Raw genomic sequence first — 24,101 nt, 5'->3', positions numbered from 1 at the left:
AAGTTAACAAGCTGCAATGTGGTTTGCAAAATAAGCCCCGAGTGTAGGTCTCACTGCTAATGCAATACCATTTCCCTACATTAAAGGCTCCCATACACGGTCCGATAAAAGCTGCTGACAGACCGAGTCGGCAGTTTATTGGCCCGTGTGTGGGGCCATCCGACGGACGTCCCCGATCCATATCTGTCAAAAAGTCGGCCAGATGTCGATCGGGCAGGGTAAAAAATCCCGTTAGATCGCGGCTGTATCTGTTCGTTGATGCGGTCCCACGATCCGACTTCCCGTATCGCCTCCATTCTGATCCGATCGTTGGTTCATAACTTTGAAATTCAACCTTTGATAAATCTGCCCCATAATCTGAAATATAACCTAATTAGTTGAAAAGAATACAAGTCAATTAAAGAGCAAACTGCCTAACTGCTAAATGTATGCCTAGATCTTTTAAATCTGGTAGGGCTCTGTAGAACGGACAAGGCCGTTAGGCAGAAGCATATGAAACCTTGTGCATAATGTGGCGCTCTGGGATATCCCTATAGCTTGACAGCACTGGTGTCCAGCAGTTGCTGGCTTTCAATGAGCAAGGTCTTAATGTTTTAATACAGGGGTCCACAACCTTTTTGACCCGGGAGCAACATAAGCATGAAAAATGTTCCTGGGTGGTGCCAAATAAGGATTGCGATTGGCTATTGGTAGCCCCTATGTGGACTGGCAGCCTACAGGAGGCTCTGTTTGACAGTAGATCTGGTTTTTATATCTGGAATTAAAAAATAAGCACTTGTTTTGAGGCCACTGGGAGCAACATCCAAGGTGTTGGGGAGCAACATGTTGCTCACGAGCTACTGGTTGGGGATCACTGTTTTAATATATACTCCTAAACCAAAAACACATAAAACACAATTGTTGATTATAGGTGACGGCGAAAAATGTCATGATTTTCTTGTGGGGAATGCGGACTTGCCCAAGCATCACATTTATTGTTAGGGCTGGTTATTTATGACTGTCTTTCCAGAATGATGTGCTGAGAACAGGTAAGCTACTGTATGTAACATAAAATAGCTTCACAATCCTCTTTCATATTAAATCAAGTTGTATTTTGCCATTACTGCACTGAATACCACATGAAAACCATTAGTAAAGTTAGTAACACAAAAGAGAACTGGGATTTTCCCAGATAGGTTACAGGTTCGTCTTTTTGTATTTTTACTTTGTAAATGGAGCAGACTTGCATGAAATCAGTAATAACATAGTTAATATTCCTCTAATAAATATTTGTTTTATTGGAACTATTTTAGGTCAAGTATGCACAAAATACTCCAATCCACTTTTGTGTAGTTATATATTTGATCTGCCAGCAGAGCAGACCCTAGTTGGCTAAAAAAAAACCAAACAGAAATACATTGTGTTTCTCAATCGGGTTATACAAAATGGGAAATTGCTGAGGAATTAAGATGTATCTAGACAAATCTTAACATGTATGTTCACTGAACCTGAAGGTATGACCTGAAAGAGAAAATCAGATTTTTTAAATAATTTTCTGAGGTGTACCTGCAGTGTAAGGTAGACACGTTTGTATGTAATGTCATTTTGTAGCCTTTACACATTTGTGAATTACAACTTCCATAATATTTAGTTGTGTACCAAGCTCTCTGATGCTGAACAATACAAAGAATATGTGTTTATTACATATTGATGGGTATAGTGCAGAAAAAAGCAAGGAAAGCAACCCTCTACTTTACTAACTCCTACATGCAGGCATTCCCATACTAACTTAAACAAGGCTGCCTGCATATTATTACCACATTTTAACTAAAAAACGCTCTCAAGGAGTATAGTACTGTGGTTTTTAATTTAACCACCACAGTACCAAATATATTTTTTTAAGTATGGCCCAGGCCAGGCAATTCAGCTTTTTGGAATCAAAAGCTGAAATACGATATTACTCTGCTGTCATCATTTATTTTCATATAGCTGTCATTTTGGACTAGGAATACAACAATTACTTTTCTGAACTAATCTTAGGAATTATTTCATTGGTTGTTGAAAGCAGTGCCTTATGACAATATAAATCTAGTTTCATAAAAAGAACCTACCGTAATCAAGATCACAAGTTAAGGGACACTGTAAGCCAGTGCATAATGCTATGGAGTTATTGAATGCTGAATCATTACCTATTTCCACCAGTATGCACCAGGCACTATTTTACTACCGTACTTGCTCGCTGAAACAAGTTTGGGATCATGCTGCACTTTGAAGCATCTCCAGGCAGCTTTGATATACCCCCAGTGAAACTACACATGCCACAGTATAGTATGTGCATATATTACATGTTGGAATCTGGCAGTAGAATACTGAACACACACAAGGAATTAGTTTTTCTTTAAGAATAACATTTTGGTTATTAATATCCTAAGAGCATGGATTTCATGATAAAGGTAATATCAAACACAAACATAAACCTTGTGAAAGTGCAATTTTTCATGCATCATAACTTTTAAGACCTGTATCTACAGATACAATAAGATATGGGTAGTACATCACATAGGAAGTCTTTATAAAGCACCACAAGTATACACAAAGCTGTACAATTGCACAGTGTAGAAAAGTTGACATTTTTCCCTTTGTTGGTTTAACAGCCTCTCCTGAGAAGGCTTTTGACTAAAAATCAAATTGATGTCACAGACAACGAAGAACATCATTGCATGCTGAAGTGTTAAGGTTTGCACTCAAAGGATTATGGAGCCTTAGCCAATACTATGGCAAAATCTCTAACCACTGTCCCTACCAAACTTTACAGTTAGCATTAAACATTTAGATTCAGAGGCCTATAGTGATTCAGAGGCTATAGGCATGTGAGTGCCACTGCCTGCTTGCCTAGTACATCCCATGTTGTTAAGCTCCCTACAAATAGTTCATTATGACAGTTTGGCATTCAGGAGTGAATTTTCAGACATTAAACTTTTACAAACAGATGCTTCATTTGAACACCAAAGCTGCAATTTGCAAACATTTTACAATGGCCTATTGAGATTACCATGTATGCTGCTGAAGATCATGTCTGTTTTATTGATTATATAAGTTTGTCAGTAACAAGTGAAGCCTTAAATGCCACGTCCGATAATAAAAAGGGGTGTCCACATACTTTTCTCCATACAGTGTATGTATTGCTCCTATTACATACCCACATGTTAACACAAGAGCAATTTACTCCATTCTCTGTGCCAATAATTTAAACAGCAAAGTTGTGAACCTTCTGACCAGATGCTGATCTCCAAAAGCTGTAAGGGTCTTAGGCATTCTCTAGAATGGTATCATCAGTTTAATAGGCTCAATCCCATACAATCCCATAAATAAAAGATAATAGACAGGTTTCTGAATATGGCATACTTTAAACGTCCTGTTGGGATCTGATAGGATGCCACCTGCCACAAAATATATTGCAAATAATGTGTAACAGCACATCCTATGTCATTACTTGTCATGTATACACACAAACATTACGTGTAAGAGTGTCAAAAGCATGCACTACTGGGCATCAATGTAACAAAATGACAAGATTACGTTTTTGGTAAATTTTGTGGATGAGTATCACTCAGACACCAGGTAATATTAAACATTGCATTAGTGATAAAATGTTGCATTCTGGCTGGTGGCCATTCATTAGTTTTTTTTTCAGAAAACAAATGCAAACCAAAAGCAGCAGCATGTTAGTAGGTGCTGATGCTGAAGTGACAATACAGCATTCACAATTTACCCTTTCTTCTAGCTCATTACATTCATATCTCAGTTTATCTCGCTCCTCTTGAATATAGCACGCCTTGATTTCAATACAAAGCAAAATAAAACGGCAATTAGGTAACAGAACAGTAAAAACAAAGAAATGGCAAAAAAAAGCATCAAGCACTATTTCAGTTGGTTGAATCCAGCATGGCGGGATTGACCAACCTCTTGGCAGGCCCAGTACATTACTTCCTATTGTTTCTATCATTCAACAGTTTTTAAAGAGGTTGTGCCTTTATTAAACTGTGTAACTGAAATATCACTTTTTTGTGACTTTATCTATACTAGCCACATTTTTTTCTCAAATTCCCTCCCTTTACCCCATACTCACTAGTCTACTCTCTACTCTACCTCTTCTTTATCTACACACACACTCACACTTTCTATCCCTGCCTTCAGCTCCACTAGCCCATAACATTACACACTGTATATTAACACGAAATTGTAGGCAAAACCTTGTACACTGCAAGCTGAACCTGATATACAAAAACAAAACTGAGCAAAGCATTCAAACAACCTGCCTAATTAGGTTGTCATTGTCATTCCTATGGGTGACTGAAGCTGTAGTTGTCAATATTACATACACCTGCCACTGGGAAAGTGTTTTTATAGAAGTGTATTTATATATGTGTTTAATTGTAAGGCAAAAAATTGTGCATCATATATTTCCCAATACGGCTCTAAAACATCCTTCCTCTGTATACATTTTCTTTTGATAACTTACTCTACACACTATTGCTTGTAGCATCTGACTATGTTGAGCAATCGTCCTATGTGCAGGATGTAGTTAACATAAAATAATTATTATAATTTATGTTTTGTACCATTACATGGTACACATTCAATTTTTCGAGACCCCTGAAGCAAAAGATTCAAGCTGTCCCAAAGTATCCAAAATGTGTATGCACCAAAAAACACACTGCAAGTGAACTATATAAAGACATGAAAGAATGTGGGGTCAAAACAAATCCCACAGCAACAATAAGCTTTGACCATGTTTTCTTTTTCTTATAAATGTATTGTGTTATATATTAAAAAGGGATTACAAAATACTGTAACTCTAATATTACCACAAAGTTTTAGCAACAACTATTATGCCAACATAAGGTTAATCAAACTTGCACCAAACAAAATATAAAGTGTCATTCCTTATCATAATACCAAAGAGTGCAATTCCTTTTAATCACACTAATTCTGGGGGCACAGAATAATTTCTGATCAAAAGGGCATTTGAAAAAAGACAAATAATAAGAGGAAATACAAATAATGGCAGCAGTGTAGGGCATGACGTATGAAACAATGTTTTTCTAAAATTTGGCAAATAAAGCACAAAAGAAGTGTGTAAAAATAAAGCACTGACCTGCATATCCAACTCATGGCATCGCTGGGCAATTTCTTCTTTCGCTGATAACGCATCGTTCAGTTCTTCATTTGCCTTTTTTAGCTATTCAGAATACAATAAAAAAGGAATGTCCCTAACATAAGCAAATATGAAATCACTTGAGGAAAAAGAAGCAGGTCAAACCTAAAGCAGAGAATGCAATGAATATTTATCAAAGGGTAAAAAAGCAGCAGTCGTTCATTTAGACTGAGGCTTCGGTAACTTTGGCAGTAACTTTGAGATGATGCCTGCTTCATGTCTATTGCTCAGAAAAATAGAAAATTATACATAAATGAAAGATGATTAAATATTTTGAAATTTTGTTACTAGGGTCAGTGATTCATGGAGTACATGAATAACATATCATTCAAATATTATGTCTGCAGTTTAAATAACAGCAATAAAATAAAAATGCAAATAAGCCTTTACCTGGCGATCGAGTTCAGCATAGGCATCTGTGCCAATGGAAACTGGAGTTTCTTTACTCATTAACTGCAATTAAGGCAAACTGGGTTAGAAATACATGTCCAGAAAATATTTACATATATTCAACATGCAAGTTACCATAACACACAAATTTTCTGGTTAGCACTTAAGCAGTCCTCATATAATTTTCAAAGGCAAAATGTAGCATTAGTAAAATAGAAGTAAAAGAGAATTTATTTTGCCTCCTCAGGACTTCTATCAAATACCTTTCTAAAGGATCTCTAACCTTAGACCACAAGATGGCACTCATGTCCACTGAAAATAAATTGGCACCCCCCAGTGAATTTCATTCTACTTGACCTTTAATAAAGGATAACCTGGGGCAAAGTTATTTTCTCTTACACAAATTAACCTGATTTTATACATTTTAAGGGGAACCATGATCAGAAAAATCTACGAAACTGTTACAGATGTTGAATAAATCTGTTGAACATATAGTCTTTATCTTCCTACACTTATCTTTATATTTTATGATTTGTGATCTCCTGAAACTAAAATTTTTCCCCCAAATGGACTTATGATGTGATTCACTGTAAGCTTTCAGCGTAACTGGCTCAATTCAGCGTCAGTCAGCAATACCTAATGAAAAATCTACAAAACTGTAATAAATCTGTTGAACATATAGGGGCACATTCACTAAGAGGCGAAAATTCGCCAGCGATGGCTTCGCGCACATCGCAACACTTCGCCAGGCGTAAATTCACCTGGACAACGCTAATTCAAGAAGATCGAAGTTGCGCACAGGATACCGAACGCTGGCGAAATTACGCTCAGCAGTTCGAAGTTACGCTAGCGTTGGTTAATTAGCATACGGCGTGCAGTTAAAGTACAATGGCCGTATATGCTTTAGCAAATACATTACACTACACAAGGCCAGAGAACCTTAATAAAATTATATAAAAGTTGTTATATTGCCCTACACATGTGCCCACAGTATAGTTTAGGTGCCATATGTTAGCAAATGTAGGGTGGAAGGAGGATACCTGAAAAAAAAAATTTACTATCTTTTTCAGTCTATCAACCTTTAAATAGGAAAAAACGCCAGCGTTTTTTGGGACTTTGAAAAATTGTAAACTTTTTTTTGAGGAAATCCTATCTACTCTTCGCCTTCGCACTTCGCCTGGTCTGAGGTGGCGAAGGCAAGTCTGGCAATTGAGGTAAGGGTCAGTAAAATCAAAAACTTCGTGAATTTGCGTAGTAACGCTCTTTCGCCAGACCGTAAATTCGCCTGGCGTTAGAGTGCGAAGTTACGCCAGAATCTATCTCCTTGGTGAAATTACGCCAGCGAATTTACGCCAGCTACCGTTAGTAAATTGGCGAAGTGCCGAAATGACGTCACACTATTGAATTTTCACCAGCGTTAGTCACTTCGCTCCTTTAGTGAATCTGCGCCATAGTCTTTATCTTTCTACACATATCTTTATTTTTTATAATTTGTGAACTCCTGAAATTTTTTTTCGCCCCCCAAATGGACTTATGATGTGATTCGCTGTTAAGCTGTCAGCGTAACTGGATGAATTCTAAGCGAGTCAGCAATACCCAATGCCTACTGACAAACAGCATTGCGGAGTTGTCTGCAGTAGATACACGTTAGGTAGAAGAAGCACACTAATAAAACCATTTGTATCTCAAACTATACAGGAAAAAAATAAATAAATCCTATATAAATGCTTAGCTTGCATGCCATATAAAATGCTTTATTCACAGACCGCATCATCTTTATGATTAGCAGAAACATTATTTCTGTCTAGACAGGAAACCTTAGCTGAAGCAAGTGGCATGGCAGGTTCAATTAAATGTGTTCCAGTAATAAAAACTACAGTAAGATAACTCCTTAGACTTAGAGCAACAAGTAGCAAGCACATATATACCTCTTGGATGGCTGTCATGACCACATGTTGCACAGACTCTTCCATCATCATTATTGCTTGTATATACTCTGCAGGAAGAAGTACATAACATACAAAATGATTGTTTTAATAAATTAAACAGGAGTTTCAACTGCTGGCTCAAGTATAATATAACATACAGGGATCCACCCGCACAGCCTCCTCCTCCAACTACCCTTGAGGAACATTACACCACTCCAGGGTAAGGGACTTAGAGGAACAGTTACAACAAAAAAAGACTGAAATATAACATACTATTAAATTACTAGTAAAAAACTGGTGTGTTTGCTTCAGAAACACTACAATAGTTTATATAAACAAGCTAATGTGTAGCCATGGGGGCAGCCATTCAAAGCTGAAAAAGGAGAAAAGGCACAAGATACGTGGAAGATAACAGACAAGCTCTGTAGTATACAATGGGATTCTTCAAAACTTATCCTTTTTGTACAGTGCATCCTGGCCTTGAATGGCTGCCCCATGGCTACCCAGCAACTCTTTCTGAAGCAAATACACCAGTTGTACCAGTGCAGGGCAACAGTACATTATATTGTCATTCCTTTAAAACACTTTCATTTTTGGTGTTACTGTACCTTTCATGAATACATTTTACAGTAACTTTTGTGTTTTAACATCATTATTTATATCTCCCTCTATACTTCCTCCCTTGGCAAATTAATAAATTCGTATGGTTTCCACTACCACCTCTATGCTGACGATACTCAAATCTATCTCTCATCTCCTGATCTCAACCCAGAACTCCTAACTCGCGTCTCCTCCTGCCTGTCCGCTATCTCTACCTGGATGTCGCAACGCTACCTTAAATTAAACCTCTCTAAAACTGAAATGGTTCTCTTTCCTCCAAGAAACACCAGTAGCATCCCCTCAAGTATCCATCATAGTTAACAATTCCACTATCACCCCCTCTCCCCAGGCCCGGTGCCTTGGGGTTATCCTAGATTCTGCCCTGTCATTCACTCCTCATATCCAGTCACTTATTAAATCATGTCACTTCCACCTAAGGAACATATCCAAAATACGATCATTTATCACCCAAGACGCTGCCAAAATTCTTATTCACTCTCTCATCATATCGCGTCTAGACTACTGTAACTCTCTTTTAATTGGCCTCCCCCTCCAGAGACTGTCACCTCTCCAGTCCATAATGAACACTGCTGCGAGGCTCATACACCTCAGCAACCGCTCATCCTCTGCCTCGCCATTCTGTCAATCCCTGCACTGGCTTCCGTTGCCTTTCAGAATCAAATTCAAATTAATGACACTGACTTTCAAAGCACTTCACAACTCTGCTCCACCCTACATCTCTGAACTCATCTCTATATACTCACCCACTCGCTTACTTCGCTCCTCTACTGACCTGCTACTCAACTCTTCTCTCATTACCTCCTCACATGCTCGCATTCAAGACTTTGGAAGGTCTGCACCCCTCCTCTGGAACGCTCTCCCACGATCTGTCCGACTTTCTCCCAACCTTTCTGCTTTCAAAAAATCTCTGAAAACGCACTTCTTTCGAGAAGCCTACCCCCACTCTGCTTAACTACCAAACGCAACACCACATACAACACCACATTTCTCACCCACTTACTTCGATCTTGCCCACTCCCACACCTTGTGTATTACTCCCTTCCCTTTAGACTGTATGCCTATGCATAGGGCCTTCCTCACCTCTTTGTACCTGTATTGATTGTGATGTTTGTTACTCCATATATTCTATGTTTGTAATTCATGTGATGTAGTTGTATAATCACAGTTACTTTACAGTGCTACGCAATATGTTGGCGCTATATAAATACATGTTAATAATAATAATAATAATAAATAATAATATGCACTGAAAGATAAGCTATTGTTGTAGCCAACTTTCAAGATAGTGTTAGATTGCATATGCATGCGTGTCATTTACCCTAAAACCAGCCATGATAATGGGTCAACACAGTGTTGAACTGATTTATTTAAATGCTTATGTAGACAGAAATGGCAATACAACTTTGGAACCCAGTACCAATAAACTTTTCATGCAAACAGAGGCTGTAAAATCACAGGCTTATTAAATTAATTTAGTTGATAAAATTAGCACACACAGCAAGCAAAAAACTTTGGTCAAGATCACCTTGTTTTTGTTCACATTTGACAGCGCATCCCAAAATAAGCTGGAGCATTCGTCCCAGTTCTGATGCATCTGAATGTTCTCCAATCAAAATAACATCTGGAAGTGTGAAATCATTTACCTGATGTCCCAAAATCTGAAAACAGCGTACAGCAATCAGTATCATCAATTAGCAGACTGGAACTACTACCCATGAGAAGCAGCAAAAAACACATATTTTGTTAAAAAAAATTAAAAAAAAAAAAAAGCATAGATAAATACAAAGAAAATAAAGAATAAAGGTGTTGGCATATATATATATATATATATATATATATATATATATATATATATATATATATATATATATAAATGTCATGCTTTGAATAGAAAATACACCTCATTTACAGTAACCATTTAACTTTCACTTACTTACATTTAGGGGCCGTGTGAATTTAGAACTCACCACAATAAAACTCACTTTCTATTCTTTACTATGGGATTTTTAAAAGCATATATATCAAATGGTGAACTCTATTGATAAATATGATTCTAAAAAAAATCCCATAAATGAATGAATAGAACATGAGTTTTTCTGTGGTGAGTCCTAATCTGCCCCTTAATATTTATTTTAAGAAAAGGATGTTAACATTATATTCACTTTTTCATGTTTTCCCTTGCTTTTATAGGGGCAGTAAGGCAGTCATACCAGGTTATATTATCTTGCTATCTGGTTCTTGCGCTAAATGGAATTTGTGTGATAATACTATGTGAGAAAATATTTCTTTTCAGCGTACATAAATTCATGTAGCTGCTTTATTGCTGGCTGTCTGCAGAAGCATTCTGAAAAGAGGATAGGTGCAGATGGAGCATGACATAGCAGAGGTAGGAAAGATAACAGCTGCTACTAGTATGTATACACAAATATTCAAGAAAAGATTCTTTTGCATGAAGTGTGCATTCCACTCACTGCACAGCAACTTGAGTTTATTATTTAAGGGGAAACTGACAAAACAATAACTCAAATTTTATATACGGTATAATTTTGATTTAAAAGGAAGCTAGAACAAAGAGGGATTAAAGGGATTAAAAATTCTATTTAGACAGAGAAGGATTATTAAAAGATTTATTACCTCATGATTATAGTCCAGGATACCTTTTAAAATCTTCTTCAAATTGCTTATCTACAGAAAGGAAAATCAATGGAATACATGTAATTGTTTTAGCAGCTGCCTTTCATTATACAAATTGGTAGATTAAACTGAAACCTCTGCAGAATATGTTGGAGCTTTATCAAGTATAAGAATAAACTGCAGCAACTAGATATCTTTTAAGCTTCTCTTACAGCAATACAAGGCTATAGAGCACAACCGAATGAAATGCATTTCTTCTTGTCTGCAGATGGACGATAATGTGGGTTCATTTGGACACAGCAGAAGTGTCTCATCTTAGTTTAAAGATTTGAGAATGGCAGTAATATTTTACATATAAAAGTATTTTCATTTTTCACATGAGCTCATTTAGTTGAACTTTTGTAGAATCTTAACTTCAAAAATGTATATATGTATATATTATTTTCCACACAGACCCGATTTTACAGATTGAAAGTAGTATGTTTGCTTGTGCTGCGGGGACCAGCTCCTCGCCAACCTAAGTCTCAGAGAGTAATCCAACCCTTCCCTCATCATTTTATTGTTAAGTGATGGATTCTAGAACTTGAATTCCCTCTGTTTACAGAGAATATGGGCACCATCCGCTATGGAAATCAGAGAGACGTCAACCCCCAGAATACAATGGAACAAGGTGAGGGAGGGTTACATAACATTGTCAGCCCAGGGGGGCCTATTTATTAAAGATACCAGGAATCCGGCACAATTAACATCAAGGTTCGGCTTTATTCACACATAGGAGGAATGACAGTGGAGGGTGTAGAATTCTAACGCGTTTCATGCCCCATAGCTGTGCACTTCATCACTTCACTGATGAAGTGCCCAGCTATGGTGCATGAAACGCATTAGAATTGTACACCCTCCACTGTCATTCCTCCTATGTGTGAATAAAGCCGAACCTTGATGTTAATTGTGCCGGATTCCTGGTATCTTTGATCTGTGCCTTGGCAGCGGTCTGTGGCTTTGATGTAGTAGCCGGCGAGGAGTGACCGGCATATCGCGAGCGCAGCGATCGAACAGGACGGCACATTGGTCCGGGTGAGCTCCACCATTAACGCCTCGTGAGTAGAGTTTTGGCCTATTTATTAACATTGGAAAGAAACATCACCGGTAATGTTGCACATATTAACCAATCAGCAATTAAAATTGAACAGTCACCTACAAGACAGATAATCACCAGTGATATTTGTCTTCAATGTTTATAAATATGCTCCTAAGAAACACTGGTAAAAATACCATGGTTTCCTTTCAATATGTAGAATCATGTATGTCTGCGTTTCACAAAAAAAAAAATATATTTCTGGAACTTCAGTGTTTATGCAACTTCCTAAAAAATACATGGATACATTCAAGTTTTACTTCCACAAGCTGTAATGTTTTGAAAATTATACTAAGCAAAAAAGTACCTTTAGTCGCCAGTTGTCTCCAACATCAGTTTTTATCCGATTTAACCAGTTCTCATCAAAATATACTGGATCACTAGATAAGGTAAAACATTGAAATGAATATCGCAGCAGAAACTACAAATATTCTATAAGGAATATGTAAAGACAATTACAACTTATATCAATAGAGAGATAGATAAAAAGTAACATAAAATGTACAGTGCTTTGCAAAGGTATGGGACCTGTTATTCAAAATGCTTGGGACCTTGGGTTTTTCCCAATATTCATAATTTGAATAACCACACTTTAAGCCTACTTAAAAATCATTTGAAAACAGGAAATAAACCCAATAGGACAGTTTTGCCACCAGTCAAAGTGTCAAATTACTGTTCTATTATGAAATTGGTCTTTCCATAATTTCTGGATATTGAGTTTTCAGATAAGAGATCCTACAATTGATTATTAAATGTTTTTTCATTTATTTCTACTGGAATTTGCCATCTACTCATTCTCTGACTGACAGCACATGGAACTTGGCTGCTAACCAAAATCTAGTCTTAATTTTTATTTGCTAATACCTGTGGTAAGAAGAATATAAACAATAGCCATTGAGCATGCACCATCTATCTAACGTCAAAAAAATGCACAGGTTTAATATTAAAAGAAAAGGAAAGGATACTGTTATTTTAATTGTAATGGCACTTTGAATGCATCGATTTTTTAAAAAAGAAGCAATGTTAAAATCACTGGGAGTGCCAAATTCTGAATTAGGCGCCCCCACACAGTGATTAGAATAGTTTATCTTATACCCTGGGCTGGTGCACTTGTTAGCAGAAAGCTGCACTGGCCTGGGGTACTTCTGTATGAGCACCATGGAGCAATCATCTTCCACTTTTTCATTGTTCAATGGACCCAGGCCGATACATGCAGTCAAGTGTAAGAAGCTCAATTTTGTGGAAAGTTCAGTTTTTCACTCTGCTGCGCAAATGCACCAGCGAACACAAGGACAAGGAGGGGAAATGATTGCTCCGTTTTACTCTGGAGAAATACTGCGGGCCAGTGGTTTTTCCTGCTAACAGAAGCACTGGCCCAGGTAAGTGATCATAATCACTGTAGGGTGTCTAGCATTTAAAAGAACTATAACACCAAAAATTCTAAAGTGTTTTACAGGAATGACAATATAATGCATTGTTACCTTGCACTGGTAAAAACTGTGTGTTTGCTTCACAAACACAACTATAGTTTATATAAATAAGCTGCTGTGTAGCCATGGGGGTAGCCATTAATACACAGGATACACAGTAAATAACAGATACAGCATGTTCTGTAGAATCCCATTCTGAAAAAACCCATACGGAGCTTATCTGATATCTGCTGTGTATCCTGTGCCTTTTCTCCCATTTCAGCTTTGAATGGTTGCCCCCATGGCTACACAGCAGCTTGTTTATATAAACTATAGTAGAGTTTCTGAAACAAACTCAGAGACTGGTTTCACCAGTGCAGGGCAACACTACATTACATTGTTATTACTTTAACACTTTAATTTTTTGTTGTTACTGTTCCTTTAAAACCCCGGTAACTATAATGTTCCTTCTCCTTTAAGTAGCTGAAAAATCCAGAGCCAATGCGACTGAAACTGCAGCCACTTACTCACGGTAATGAAACTGATAGTTGCCAAGAAACAATGCATTTTGCATTTGCAGTTTGTGGTATTGATTTAATAAAATATAGTGGGTATATGAAGGCTGAAGACAAACTAGTACATTGTGGTTCAAATGGATAAATCAGAATGCCTAATTAAGATGACATAAGGAATGACTTGAGAACAAGTCATTGCCTTCAGCCAATGAATAGCTAGTGTAGTTAGAAAAATACAGGGGTGCCTCCAGTCTTTAATTTTAACTAAAGCACAGCAGCACAATAAGACATTTCATTGCAAGATAATTACATTTTCTGGAGGACCATAGCCATGGCAACACCGCTAGTCAGATCTTCTACCGTTTTGCATGGTGCATCCACATGAAATGTCTGTATCTAAACAGAACAAAAAATATAGGTTACAAAAGAAAAAAAAATATGATCACAGAATCAGGCCATTTTATATTGCATTAAAGTACTTGTATAGTCTACCTGTATGCACGGGTTTCCTCCCACAATCCAAAGACATATAGGCATATTTAACGGACTCTTGGTGATATTGACCATAATATGTGTAATTTTTAAGGACCCTAGATTGCTCCAATCTACTTTCATAGATAATTTCCATAATGCTATGTAAAATATGTCAATATAAAAAAAGGATAAAGAAAATACAAGAAGCCAGAAGAGACAAGGTTTAGCAGTCCAGAAGCATCAACATGGGCAGCTCAACAGGGCAGTAAATAATGCTCTACATTGCAGGAACAAACAAAGCCAACAACCCTAAAAACCCTATAATTGTGTACTTGGACCAAGGAGAGAAGCAGCTGCACTAAAATATACAAATTTATGGTTGAGCAATAGAAAATTGACTCTTAGGTGCAGATTTACTAACGGTCGAATTTTGAAGTTAAAAAAACTTCGAAATTCGACCCTCAAATTGAAATCCTTCGACTTTGAATATTTTTTTAGCGTATTCGATCAAACGAATGATCGAATAGAAATCGTTCGAATCGAACGATTTCTATTCGACCAAAAACAAAAAAACCTTAGAAAAGTGCTGTGGATAGTCCCCATAAGCTAACATTGCACTTCGGTAGCTTTAATTTGGCGAAGTCAAAGTTTTTTTAAAGAGAAAGTACTTACATTATTGAATGGTCGAATAGCCGAACGATTTTTACTTCGAATCATTCGAATCGAAGTACATATACAGTATTTTTGTGAAAAGTTAAATTAAATAAATGATGAATTATACAGGGATGTAATAGATAGCACACATAACTGGCTTATGTAAAAATCCTCTGTTCTTGCATCAGGAACTTTTTTCTTATCGTGACTAATTTCAGTCATTGCAACATATAGCAGCCTTCTTATTTCTACAGTGATAGGGCATCCCAGCAAACTATGTTAAGGGTGTGCTTTGCATTCCTCTGGGGTGTTAGGTAGAAAACAAAATACTTGTTCAGTCCTATAAACATGCCTGGTCTATAAAAACATTTGGCCCTTGTTGGGTTTAACATGCAGCAGCTCTCCCTTAAATAGGCATTTATAGTGTCAGGAAAAGCCAATATGTTTATCAGTGCCGTAGGAAGCCGCTCTTTTTGGGAACCTTTGCCCTAAAGCACAGGCCATATTACCCACATGAATAGATAAATAGTATCACAAGCAAAAAAAAACTATTTATCAAACACTTTCAAAACAATAAGCAATCTCAACAGTCCTTGTGCTATGGCCAACACACAAATACAGGAACCATAGAGTTCACAGAAAAATGGTTTCCAATACAAGACGTGCGGGTCATATGTGAAATCTCCAAATATATTAAGTTCCCCTTGCAGTGTGGTTTACAAACTGGCAATGTCACTAGTAATTTAAAGGGTATCTGGCCCTGTTAGCACAGATGAACTAGGGAGAACCAGGACAGCAGCAGTTCATAGGAAACTATAATCGAACTGACAAGCATGAACTAATAAAGCTCATACTAAATATGAATATGGTGATTTAGACCGACCCTGTAGTAGCTACAGCACAAACAAATTAATGAAGTCATTTTCCCCAAACAATGCTTAAGCAGAAGTGCATTCATGCTGCACTGTACAATGGCTGAGGATCTGCTTAGCAGATCTGGAGCCGATTCCCAGACACTTTCTCCCACTGTGCTACAAACAGCTGGTTATTTAGGATAAGCACTTTCTGTTCACTTGTCTCACATCCTTCTTACACAAGAAAAGCATTTTAAAGGGACATGGTTATCAAAATGAAATATTTGCAAGTACAACGGGTCTGTTTTTAAAGTCCTGCGCCCAACCCAGTCCTGCTAAGCTTAAGCTGTACCTGGTCCCACATAGCCGCCTTTTGATGCCCAATGATTTTCTCCTGACCCACTCCCCGCAGCAATCGAGGGCCAACTGGAAGTTACATTGTGTGGACCAAAACTGATGTCAATAGATTTTTTTTTTTTTACATCGGGAAGCAGTTTTTTTTAAGTTAAACACAGGATTGGCGCCTGTAATTGGATAGGGTAGCCGTGGACCACCCACACGGTGGGCACAAACAAGATAATCCGGCAGAGTCCCAATCACATTGCAGATATTCTGCAGGTACCCAACAAAGCAGGACTCCAACATCTGCTGCTCAGTTAAACCAAGCATTTAGGGCTAGTCCACACGGGGAGATAGCGACGCGTTTGCGGTCGCGGCGAGAAAGCGCCGCGACAGTCGCCGCGACCGGCGCAGGCGACAGTTTTGTATGGGCGCCTATGTAAAAACGCCTGTGCTAACCACACGAGGCGATGCGCTTTTCAACAGTCGCCTGAAAATTGCCTGTCGCGGCGCTTTGTCGCCGCGACCGCAAACGCGTCGCTATCTCCCCGTGTGGACTAGCCCTTAAAAACCTAGCATTTAAAAACCTAGCTCACACAGCCAATCTCATTTATGAAGTGCAGCACACAAATGGCATAAAATATGTACAAAACACCATTTTATTTTGCACTTTGTAACTTTACACAAACCACAGGGCAGTGTACAGAGTTTTGGGGTCCCAGAATAGTGTTTAAGCTGTGCCTTCCAGTGAATAGAATAACTAGGTTTATTCTCCAGGCTATAATTAGGGAAAAACTGAAAGAAAAAATGATTTGCACTACACAGACATTACTTATCCTCCACCAATGGGCAGCTTGGGCTTTGGCTAGAGCATTCACAATATAGTAAACATTTCTAATTCTACTCTAATGGAAATTTTAGGAAAATTGTTAGGAAAAGCAAAGTGCTGGAATGGTACTTAGAAGCCTGCCATAGTTTTCTCCTAAAATTGGAGATTTATTTAACTGGGGTGCACCTAACATTTTTTGCAACTCCCAGTAAAATAGCGTTTACATTATGCTTGACAGCACATTTCAGGCCCTAGGTGCATGGTGCGGCAAACACTAGAAATTCCATGGGAGCTGATGCTTACTGAAATTAGTAAATTACCACTTAGGCTTGATGTCAAGGCAATTTTGGTGCAACATATTTGAAACAACACTATTCCTGTGCCAGATCTAACAAGGACTTTTTCAGTGGTACTGCTTTTAAACTCAACAGAAACAAACAAAATGACAGTGATGAGTTTAATACACACAAGTTCCAGCCTTGTATACCTACAGAAACATTTGATAGTATCCACTAAGATCCAAGTATACAATAAACCATAGCAAGCAACCTGCTTTGAGCAGTTTTTTGCAAATGAAATACAATAATAGCCAGCTACTTGTCATGGGAAAATGCAGTGATGTATTTTACTACATGTCACCTGATAATTCTATATGAATGCTTGACAACATTTCTAAATGAAAATATGGGTAATTTCTGGAACTGCTGCTTAACAATCAGTTCATGCCCAGTTACTCCTATGATCAACCCCAAACTGTACCCACTTTTAGGTAACCTTTGTATTGGCTTGCTGGAACTGCCCCAAGCAATTTCATGCCAGTAGGAAAAATTATTTTGTTTGTAGGACGCTTCATACTTGAATACCCTTGTTCTGGCAGTATATGGTTTTTTTATTCATATAAGCCTACATTGTCTAAAAATCACAACTTGCAATAAATATGTAATGCATTGCACTCATTAAACATTTTAAGCTATCTGCACGTACTAAATTTCCATAATATGGTTATCGGCCAGGAACCCCAATAAGGACATTGTGCAACAGTATTTTTTTCCATAAAAAAGCCAGTTACCAACTTCTTTCTAGGAACAGTAAACAAGCATGAAAGGGTTTCCTGTAACGGATATTTTTTTTTTATAGGTCAACAACGGTTAGGTTAATATGTTCAAGTTTTTCCTGTAGAAAAGACAAAACTACGAACAATCCAGTTCTGTGTTGAACATTTGTGGAACTATAAAACTAAGATAATCCTCTTAGATGGCCTTCTCCAACTGGTCACTTCTATATTTCATTAGTCAGTACTTTACTAAATACTTTTAGTCGAGTAACAGCAAGATTATGAAAAGGGTCTCAAAAATGCTTCACTTAAAATCTCTCTCTTTTTTTGCAGAGCATGTAACATAGAAAAATAAAGTGTAGCAATGGAGGCAGTCACATTCGTTCCCAGTGAGACCACATTCTACAAAAGAAAAAAGACTAGCTATTTATGACACAAGGTTATTAAACAGCAAACTTTATGATGCAGAACAGGAGCATTGCTGCCAATGAAGATCGCAATGCAGTTGATTGCCAGAAAGATAAAATCCATATTTAAAGGATATGAACATTAACTTTTTTGGTGTTACAGTCTCTTTGAAATATAATGGTACTATTCATGCATGGAATAAATGTGCTTGAGGCTACACAGCTAGTCCTTACATTTTAGCATATCGCAGCATATATTTTGATGTAATTCTCCCATAAAAACTCATTTGGAATAGGCAGGCACCACTGCTCTGGAATTAGAACATAACCTATACTGAATATCCCCAGCATCACTGCCATGTTTCACTTGAGATTAATGGTCTTAAGGACAAGTAGTATAGGTCATTTTTGGACCTCAAGGGCTGCTTTGTCTGTAAACTGGAACCTATTGGATTGCCTCTACCACCCCTATGGAGGTTGTTTGTTACATAAGGTTGTAGGTTTTATGAAGTGCTTGCTTAGCAGTATGAAACATTGTCTGTTCTAAAGCTTGTAGACACAGAACACACCGGCACAACATGGGTAATTCTAGCAGGTTTAAAAAGGGGTCACGCCCCGAAACGTTGCATCCGCAATAAACGAGCAAGGTTAAATCTGCTAGAATTACCCATGTTGTGCCGGTGTGTTCTGTGTCTACGCTGTTTTTGAGGTTGCCCAATTCCTCTAACATCGAGCACCTGGGATTCGTTTGATTTTGGACGGCCAGTGTGTGCGAGTGTAAGTTTTTCTTTTTTGTTCTCAAGCTTGTGCCAGAAGCCAGAAAAAGCAATATTGATTACGGAGCAGCAGCAAAGCTAACTGAAGAGGCTAACAAAAATTCTCTGATAAGGGCCATCCAAATTCTAACCTTCCAGCTGTTTTAGGGCAATGGCACAAGTTTGGATTTCAGCCAGATAAAAACTGCATGTGATTGCCTTCCATAGCTCATATTCACCAGGGCACAGAAAAATCGCCCACATAATGGACCCCTGCTAGCAAACAAAGAGTGAATGGGGGGTCTGGTATTCTAATTATCTGCATCACTAGAACCAAGCGACAAAAACTCTCCAAAGGCTTTAAACACCCTGTAGAGTTAAAAAAAAAAAATGCATAGATTTAAACAAAAGACATATTCAGAACAAGTCCTAGTCAATGAATTCATGTTGAACAAGATGATATACCCTTAAAGGTGTGGTTCATCTTTAAAGGGATCCTGTCATCGGAAAACATGTTTTTTTCAAAACGCATCAGTTAATAGTGCTACTCCAGCAGAGTTCTGCACTGAAATCCATTTCTCAAAAGAGCAAACAGATTTTTTTATATTCAATTTTGAAATCTGACATGGGGCTAGACATTTTGTCAATTTCCCAGCTGCCCCTGGTCATGTGACTTGTGCCTGCACTTTAGAAGAGAAATGCTTTCCGGCAGGCTGCTGTTTTTCCTTCTCAATGTAACTGAATGTGTCTGACATGGGTTTTTACTATTGAGTGTTGCTCTTAGATCTACCAGGCAACTGTTATCTTGTGTTGGGGAGCTGCTATCTGGTTAACTTCCCATTGTTCTTTTGTTTGGCTGCTGGGGGGGGGGAAGGGAGGGGGTGATATCACTCCAACAGTAAAAGAGTGATTGAAGTTTATCAGAGCACAAGTCACATGACTTGGGGCAGCTGGGAAATTGACAATATGTCTAGCCCCATGTCAGATTTCAAAATTGAATATAAAATAATCTGTTACCTCTTTTGAGAAATGGATTTCAGTGCAGAATTCTGCTGGAGCAGCACTATTAACTGATTCATTTTGAAAATTTATTTTTTCCCCATGACAGCATCCCTTTAAGTAAACTTTTAGTGTGTAATAGAATGGCCAATTCTAAGGAACCTTTACATTGGTTTTCGTTACTTATTTTTTTCAGAATATTACTCTCTACATCATACTAAAAGTTAACTCAATGGTGAACAACCCCTCTAAAGTAATTATTTAAAAACATTATTGTGTGACTTCTTATATGAGCAAAATAGTAATACTCCCAGGTCTGACTACTGCATTCAAAAGTTATTACCTTCAAAATCTAATCTACCATTGACCTTCCAACTACTATGCAGCAATTAACCTTTTTACACTAATCCGTATGCAAAAAACAGAACAGCTGAGTTATGAACAAAAGCTCTCACAGTTTTATGCCATTAAAGCAAATCGCAGGTTGCTGGGCCTTCTTGGATTACTGGAAAACACCAGGGAAAAATAAGCCACGTGATTCTTCTTCGGGTGACTAAGCTCCCCAAACTGCCTTCCCACCGGCTAGAATGTAAATTGCCAGGGGGGTGGCACTTGGATCGCTTCGGCTTTCCAAAGTCGCCCAAAATTCCTTGTGAGGCAACTTTGGGGGACTTCGGAAAATGAAGAGTTCCGAAGAAGAAGTGATTTGTCAATGGGTGACTAATCTCCCGAAATAGCAGCGTGTGTCTCTGCCCTTAACCATAGTACTCCAGACCGATATATTATCTGTTATGTCAACATACGCCTTACAACCTAGTATCAACTTGGATTGCTCTCTTGTTGGTCATAGATGTTATAATTACGATCTTTCCTGGAAAAGATCTTTTCCCAAGAAAAATGGTTTGTTTCAATACACACATGTAGAGCTGAACCGTCAGCTATACAGGTAGAAACAATAGAATTCCACCGGTATCTAATGATTCAGCCCTAACAATGGCCGATGTTCAGATGCCTTCAAAAAAACCTGATCAAAATTGTCCTACCAGCCTGATTGACCAATATCCAAGTCTTCTGCAGATATCGGGCGGCTTGTCTCCCACAATACACGCACATTTCCATTCATCATTTATAGTGCTTCAAAAGCAAACACACAATTCTAACCAGTTCAGTGTAACTTTATTGTGGTATTTTGGTTATTGGACCTTTCAAACTTTGATCTAGTCAAAGTTGCACATGATGGCTTTCTGCGGTCATTCTTAATGCCAAAACTGGAAGGGGGTGATTTGCTAAATGCAAGTGTGACCCATGTCTATGTAATGTAATATGTACATTCAGGCCAAAGTTGTTTAAAAACATATGAAAGCATATGAAAGTAAAGCGAAGAGGAGCAGCTTCTCTTTACTTAGAGTAGAATATATGTTCTGATCTTTCAGGCAGTGCGGCTTTGAAATGGGCTTTTGAAAATCACCTTTACAATACCATAGTGCTCTAGATGCATTATCACAAATCTAAGCTGAATAGAAGCCAAATTTACAGCATGTTTTTTCAGGATTCATTTTCAGGATTTCATTTTCAAATAAATCACCATGAGAAAGGTCCCATTGGAGACCGAAACGTTGGTTGTGCATATCATACTACAAGTTTTTTTGCAGATACCCATGGTGCTGTTTTTTGTTTCTTATTATAATATATATATATATATATATATATATATATATATATATATATATATATATATATATATATATATATATATATATATATATAGACGTATAGCCATGGGGTAGCCATTTAACCTCAAATTGAGCTATAGGGCACCCATTTATACAGTAGATAACAGATCAGAATACAATGATTTTTAAATATATACAGGAAGATAAACAAGGGCCATGTTCTTTTTTAGAATTTATGACATTAATTGCCAATAAATTGATTATTTGTAGGTGTACTATCAAACCAGTGTTGCAGCACGCTAATAATAATGAAAGGTATTGTAACAGAGGAACAACAGAAACAGATGAGGACAGCTGCTGGTTAAGACAAAAGAGACAGCACGCAAGAAAAAAAGATGGCACTACACACACACACACACACACAACATCCCACGCACATAGAACTAGTAAATACAAAAATGGTGACAATAAGAAATTTATGATAACATAGTAGCATCAGTTTTTCCTGCCTGTGACAATAAACTGTAAATAACAAGGGAATAACAGAAACCAATTGTAAACACCCTAACCCTGTTATACTTTGTTCATTAGGAAGTGGGAGACAAATCCATTGAAAATTAAAATACACAGAAAATTAAGATGCAAGTTAAAAAGGATTGTGTTCATATGTGAGTAAAGCACACAGTGTGAATGTGCATAGCCTTACCCGTCACATACACAGTTTAGCCTGCAAGAAAAAGATGTTCTCTCATAGGCAAACCAACAAAGATTAATTGTGTATGCAGTATAATGTAATGGTGACACCCAGTAACAATCAGTGTGACTAGACATTGTTAGGATTCCAGCATCCATGAAAATAGGTGGTTAATCAGTCCTTTATGACATGCTGTAATAAAAATATCACAACAGAAACAAACCAGCAGAGGACAATCAGTTGATTATCTTTGGTCCTTTATTTCTGATATACAGGCCTCCATAGCGATGAAGGGGTTAAATTGGCACCCACTTAAAATGCTGCATGGACATTGCATCAAGTTATAAAGCCTACCAAAGAATGTAGAGCACATTGCACCAATTGGTTAAACACTGCCATAGATTGTAAGCTCTGTGGGAAAAAGGATCCACTTCTGCTGGTTTCACTTTGCACACGAAACCTAGTTTTGGTAGGAGCCTATATTTACAGCAATGTTTATCCTGTTACTGCCTTGTAAACATGCACAGCAGTGTATATACAAGTAGTGCCACATACATACATACTGTGCTATGAACTACTCAGAGGATTAAACACGGTCATGAGGTCAAGGGCCCACACAAGAGGGAAGCAGGTAATCCCTTCATGGGAGTCTGTATGCCTAATGAATCATACGAATAAATAGCATTAATGTTACTGTTGGGCGATACAATGATTTCAATCGAGTTACTACTTCTGTTTTCTCATTTATACGGTAAATAAAGGGCATTGTGCATATGTGCTAAAGCTTTCTTTGTATAACAGTTCGGTTTGAAGGTTCAGTTGAGAGAGGACATTTGGGAGTTGTTGCTTTTAGACTGAGCCTGTGCCAGGAGCAGCCCAATCCTAGCCCTCAGTCTGCTAATGCGGGGGATGGGAAATCCCTTCCACACTTACCCACGTCAACAGACTCTCACACAGATCCACCCGATCCAAGCTCTGCATCCTCTCTCTCTTCCCTAAGCTTCCGCTATTCGCTTGTCTCAGCGCTGCGCTGGCAGAATGTTCCACCGGCACTCTGGTGTGGGGTGAATCGCAAATCCCGACTCCCACCCAAATGAGGCTTTTCTGTGATAGTGCCAAGTTCACTGGTCTTTTCGGGGGTCCGTTGTTGCCCCAGACTGAAAGAGAAGAGCTGGTGTGACACAATGACAGTGCGGCCGTCCAATTAATGGGGAGAGAAGACTCCTCACAAGCAGATCGAATCGATTCCCTTTATTGGCGTTCTCCACCCTGATGGTTCTTTTTCTCCCCCTACTCTTTTTATCCTGATGGGTTAGTCCCGGGAGGCTGGAGTCCGGCGTGTTTGTTTTACTTTGAGCCAGGCAGCTCCGGCTCTTGTTAGGGGTGGGGGGAATGGGTGGTCGGTGTCCGGCGACAGCCGCTGCTCCTCCTCTTCCCCCGCTCGCACTGTGCTTGTCTAAGGGTGATACACTGAGCTGACACCCAATGCTCTGTGCGCAGACTCGCAGCATCCGCCGGATATTTTGTAAAGCGCGACCCC

General features: G+C 38.2%; 1 protein-coding gene across 6 annotated transcripts in view; it reads right to left on the bottom strand.

Moving 5' to 3' along the window:
- hook3.S (hook microtubule-tethering protein 3 S homeolog) overlaps positions 1–24,024 on the bottom strand; it is a 53,812-nt gene extending 29,788 nt beyond the window's left edge. For 3 of the 6 annotated variants that reach the window (XR_005963914.1, XM_041575254.1, XM_041575257.1), the window contains exons 1-8: positions 23,495–24,023; positions 14,140–14,225; positions 12,213–12,285; positions 10,771–10,821; positions 9,662–9,794; positions 7,516–7,583; positions 5,588–5,650; positions 5,138–5,221 (exon numbers count right to left, since the gene is read on the bottom strand). Coding sequence is in view for 5 of the 6 variants with exons in the window: in XM_041575254.1 (XP_041431188.1) it covers positions 5,138–5,221; positions 5,588–5,650; positions 7,516–7,583; positions 9,662–9,794; positions 10,771–10,821; positions 12,213–12,285; positions 14,140–14,225; positions 23,495–23,542 (606 nt within the window). In the remaining variant the exon portion in view is untranslated. 6 annotated transcript variants of the gene reach the window in all.
- Between the last annotated feature and the right edge of the window lie 77 nt (positions 24,025–24,101).

Source organism: Xenopus laevis, chromosome 1S (genome assembly GCF_017654675.1).
Source record: "Xenopus laevis strain J_2021 chromosome 1S, Xenopus_laevis_v10.1, whole genome shotgun sequence".
In the NCBI taxonomy this organism is placed as follows: domain Eukaryota; kingdom Metazoa; phylum Chordata; class Amphibia; order Anura; family Pipidae; genus Xenopus; species Xenopus laevis.
The sequence above is the reverse complement of the archived record's forward strand: the minus strand, read 5'-3'. Positions and strand labels throughout refer to the sequence as shown.